At 37.2% G+C, this 4,860-nt stretch overlaps 1 protein-coding gene across 1 annotated transcript; it reads left to right on the forward strand.

The window, feature by feature from the left end:
• Positions 1–2,080: 2,080 nt before the first annotated feature.
• Positions 2,081–3,196, forward strand: vnc (GNAT family N-acetyltransferase vnc). The gene is made up of 5 exons (XM_090158119.1): positions 2,081–2,207; positions 2,291–2,448; positions 2,512–2,718; positions 2,907–2,985; positions 3,048–3,196. Exons 1-5 carry the CDS (start codon positions 2,187–2,189, stop codon positions 3,114–3,116), a joined length of 534 nt encoding a protein of 177 aa, XP_090014245.1. The 5' UTR covers positions 2,081–2,186; the 3' UTR covers positions 3,117–3,196.
• The last annotated feature ends 1,664 nt before the right edge of the window (positions 3,197–4,860 follow it).

The raw sequence follows: 4,860 nt of genomic DNA on the forward strand, positions 1-4,860 counted from the left end.
GAAAATAGAGGGAATTTCTACTGTCAAACATTGGCAATACGGTGCAAAGTATTTTTCACTATAAAAAATTAAAACTAAATTTCTAAATTAAGCTTATTTTTAAGCATATATTTTGGCATTGGTAATGTTGCTTGAGCTGGTGCAGGAAGAAGGGCTAAATATCGCCAACATGATTATTGCTAAAAATCCTTAGGGATCCTGAATATATAACGGTAATAGTTAGTGTAGGGAGCTGTTGGCTCGATCTCGTTTTAACCGACGGTAAATTATAAATTTTAAATTTTTTATTTAATTTATGATTGTTTAAATATAAGACATATTTAATTTCTAACGATTAATTTTTCTTATAGCGCCTGGCGTAATCGTTTAGTAGTTAAAATATCATAAAATATTAAAAACTGCATCAGCGTTATAATTAAAATATGCAGGTGGCGGCTAATCGGGTGTTTTACCGTCGGCTAAAAAATATAAAGCTGGTTTCACACTCGACGGAAAATTAGCAGCGTAAAGTTGAACGTTAGCGGTATATCGAATGGGAATCAATTTTCAGCTCGGCGTTTATTATCGTCTTTCCGGCATATTTTCCGTCGAGTGTGAAACCAGCTTAATCGTCTCAACTGGCGGGCAACTGAAAAATATGGACTTTAAAACGATGCCGACACTAAATGGACTCCGCGACTCACTGCCGACTCTAAAACGCCAGGTTTGTGCTACTAGGGATGTTTGACCAAGGAGGCAAAGGGAGTGCTAAATTACGGCTTCAATATGTCCAAGCAGGAAAACCGAGTCCCATAACGGACCAAGTACGATTTAAGCGTCATCTATCCTCCCTGCTCTCAGCCTACCCTCTGCATTCAGTCATTTCAAATCTTTATTCGTGTAGATGGCGCTCAAATCGTCCCCGGAGTCTCAGTACCCCAGCTTGGACACAATTAGCGGGTAATTTACGACTCCCTTATCCTCCCAAGTTTGACCAAGAGGTTGGTTTGAACTTTATAATTTAAATTTCCCCTTCCCTAAAGTAATTAACTTTTACAACGACTTAAGATAGTAAAATTACGAAGAATATTAATGAGTTGTTGAAAAGGGAATGCATTAGGAAAATACTGAATTGATATGGTTCAAAGGCCAATAGTTATGTTAATTCTAACAGTTTGGAGTTATGTTACTATGTTAGAATAATACAATATTTACTTTTTTATTATTATCACAATATTAAACATTATTTTGAGTTTCTTCCCAGTAATTTAAAAATCTAAATACAAATTACCACTAAGATACACGTGAAAAAAGAATATAAGCAGGCGAAATTTCAAAAAATTATATTTTTGGAAAAGATAGAAGGCGTTACCGCCGAATGATAAAACTTTCAGTCTGTGAAAAATTTGTCCCACAAAACCCTGATTTCTGAACCCGTATATGTATCTCTAGTTATATTCTCAACTCAATGGTATACACCTGCCGAGTCGCTCGAACCGGTGAGCAGGCTTGGAAATAAGCGGTGGTCACTGGGTCAAAGACCAGTTTATTAATTCAAAATTATCTACCGTATTATTAACCAACTGGTCTACGTGACCACTTAAATAATTCAAGAGTTGGGAGTCACTGGCCAAATAGACCAGTTTAAAAATAAACCTGATTTCCAAGCCTGCCGGTGAGGCGTTTCAGAACGTATGTCAAAGAGAGGAAATCGTGCCAGATCATAGACTGAATATATGGTTGCTAGTACTATTCTTACTTGTAGGTTATCTAGTCTATTGCAAGACTAGCTCTCAGTAAATATATTAAAAGGTGCAAAGCTAGAGATGACACACTTTTGGATTTTATGTCGCTTTTGCTTAAATTTAGTGTCCATGGAATAGGGCTGCGCTAGAAAAGGGTTGGAGTGTAGATTTAGCAGAGTGTTTTTACCATAAAAATTTTCCTTTCGCGTTTCCTAACGTAGGATTAACAGGTCTATTATATAATTTCAAATGGCATTAAGGTAATCCGTGAATTATTATTGTATTCACTTATGTCTTGGGCAACATATATTTTGCTGCAGACGAATCTTTGGTGTTTGTAGTCTGCTAAAGTTAATTGTAGAAGCACGCTCTCTCGAGAGGACGAACCTAATTTTTTTAAAATTTAATGATTGTATTCGTAATTTAAGTTACTGGAACTTCAGTAGTTTTTATCCCTCAAAAATGAATATACGTTGTGCAAAGGTACTATGATTTATTTTGCCCTAGGTTTGATATGGATAATTACTCTATTTACTTTATCACCTACATTACTGTAAATATTCTAGCCTGAAGATTTGATGAACATGCAGCATTGTAATTTACTTTGCTTGCCAGAAAACTATCAAATGAAATACTATTTTTATCACGGACTTTCCTGGCCCCAACTTTCCTATGTTGCGGAAGATACCAAAGGAAATATTGTGGGATATGTCTTAGCAAAGATGTAATTTCTCCAAAGTTCACAATGTATTTACTTAATAATTGAATAAAGCTAAGTAATTTTCAGGGAAGAGGATTCGGATGATGATCCTCATGGCCATATTACATCCCTCGCAGTCAAACGATCCCACAGACGACTAGGATTGGCTCAGAAATTGATGGATCAATCTTCAAGAGCCATGGTTGAATGTTTTAAAGCAAAATACGTGTCTTTGCATGTTAGGAAGAGTAATAGAGCTGCCCTTCATTTGTATACTAATACTCTTGGGTTTACGTAAGTTCTAGATATTAGACAGGTTAAGCACGCGCTAAAAAACGAGTAAGAGTATAGATGTAGCTTTATTGTGCACAGACGGTTTATCCTACACTTTCTCCCTACATGTTTTCTATCACCAGCTTACCCTGTCTATTATACATCTTATTATAATTTTTTTAAGACCAAAGGGGATTTTGTTTTTACAGGATAAGTGAAATAGAACCAAAATATTACGCTGATGGTGAAGATGCTTATGCAATGAAAAGGGATCTAATGCCTTTTTCGGTAAATGGTGAAAAAATTTTGTTAACTTCTTTACTTTATTTTTAATTTATCTTCTCTTTTAGAGTAAAACCACTCTAGATAATGTAGTACCTGATTTAAGAGGAACAAATAAAAAAGATAAAGATGATTAAAAATAGATGTTTTTATAATTGGTGTTTGTGTTTCTTATACAATAAACTTATTACTCTTTAATCACTTGTCTGATAATATCAATTTTAAGAAAATAACATTGTTGTAATTAAAATGAAGTACATTGATTTAAATATTTGTTTTTAACATTAGTAGCATAACTTATTACACAATAATTCAGAAGTGTTAGTATGATTAGCTTGGTCTATTCTGTAGTCAATGGCAACAGTATATTTGGTATGAAATCTTGTGTTTACTTGAAACATGTGTAAGAACTGGTTTGCTTTTAAAAAGGGAGTTGAGCTATGTTAATGGTGGTCATTGGAATTTCACATATCGACCACCAGGTGGCACCAGCTGTGTCTAACCACACATTAGAAGACAGTTTTTAAATGTATTAGGAGTATGACCATAGTTGGGAAAGTCTAGCTTGGCTGTTAAGATTATTCGCGACCAAAAACTACCGCTACGCCTCCTTTGCTTCGCTATTGAAAACTAGATAGCTCAGGAAAACCTTCTTCCAGATGAAACAGAGCAGTTAAATGATAGAAAGAGAGCCTCTCAATGTCTGAGTGAGCATAGAGAACATGTTGATGTTGATAGTTCCCGTTGAAAGTGTGAGCGAAAAGCGTGGCGACAAGGATGTATAATTTAGGAGAACTTCTTTAGTGGGGAGTCGGCAGAGCTATCAAAGTTTTCCTTCGACGCTGAAGGCGTAGAGGAGTGATATAGTTAATGGGAGGCTGGTTTCGGAAGAATTGTTGAAAGTCGTCCGTGATGGCAGAATGAGCGTGTTGATAAGTTTGTAAGTGGTTGAATTTAAAAATTCGTTGAGGGGTCAAACCGAAGACTGCGCTTATGTTCGGGCTGAGCCCAGGCAGACTTCTTGAACGGGTTTGTTTGCTGCTTCGTTTGGAGGGACGCCTCAGTGCCCCGGTCACGAGACGAAATGAAAGGTAACGTGGGCAGTTCGAACGGCGTGGATGATCTATAGTTTATCACAGGATCCCGTAAAGTATGCGAGAGGAGCATAGCGAGGGCACTTAGAAAGTCAGTAGAAATGAAACGTCAGTATCCGTGCGAGGGACGTTGATTTGTGTTGCCAGAAAGATGGCGTAGAGCTTCGCAAGGGGAAACACTATGCCCCGCGTAGAGCGAAAAACTTTTAACCTGTATGATATCAGATGTGGATAATTATTCACATCTGATGATATGCAACAAGTGTTTCCTTTTAACCAGGTAACCTTTTTTTGACGTATTAAGGCTTAGCACAAACAAGGCGTTCTTTTTACAGGTAAAAAGTGTCCATTATTTCAACAAGCACTGTATAGACAGTAACCTGCAAGTTTTATTTAACCGCTTATTCCAATGAAATTATAAATAATAATGTTTTAATAATTTACTTGTTTAATTATCATAATTATGGTTATCCTTTTGAGGAATAGGTTTATTTATTTTTTTTTTATTCAAAGAAGAAAGGGCTGAATTTGAGTCTGAGAAGACCGCGAGCCCGGCGAAGACACCATCTGATTAATCAGGGCGAGATATGTGTGACGGCCACGCCAAAGGGGGGATACGTGGGGACACCCGTGGCGGAAGTATTCCGACCACCCGTTGGGGGATTGGTGGTCGCCCTCACACGGCCATCCACAAACTCTGCCTCCCGCACGCCTGGGATTACAGGAGTGAGCCACTACTCCCGGCAATAGGTTTATTGTATACTTAAACCCTCGTAAGTATTTGCGG

This window comes from Leiobunum rupestre, chromosome 9, assembly GCF_980474605.1.
Source record: "Leiobunum rupestre chromosome 9, qqLeiRupe1.1.hap1, whole genome shotgun sequence".
Taxonomy (NCBI): domain Eukaryota; kingdom Metazoa; phylum Arthropoda; class Arachnida; order Opiliones; family Sclerosomatidae; genus Leiobunum; species Leiobunum rupestre.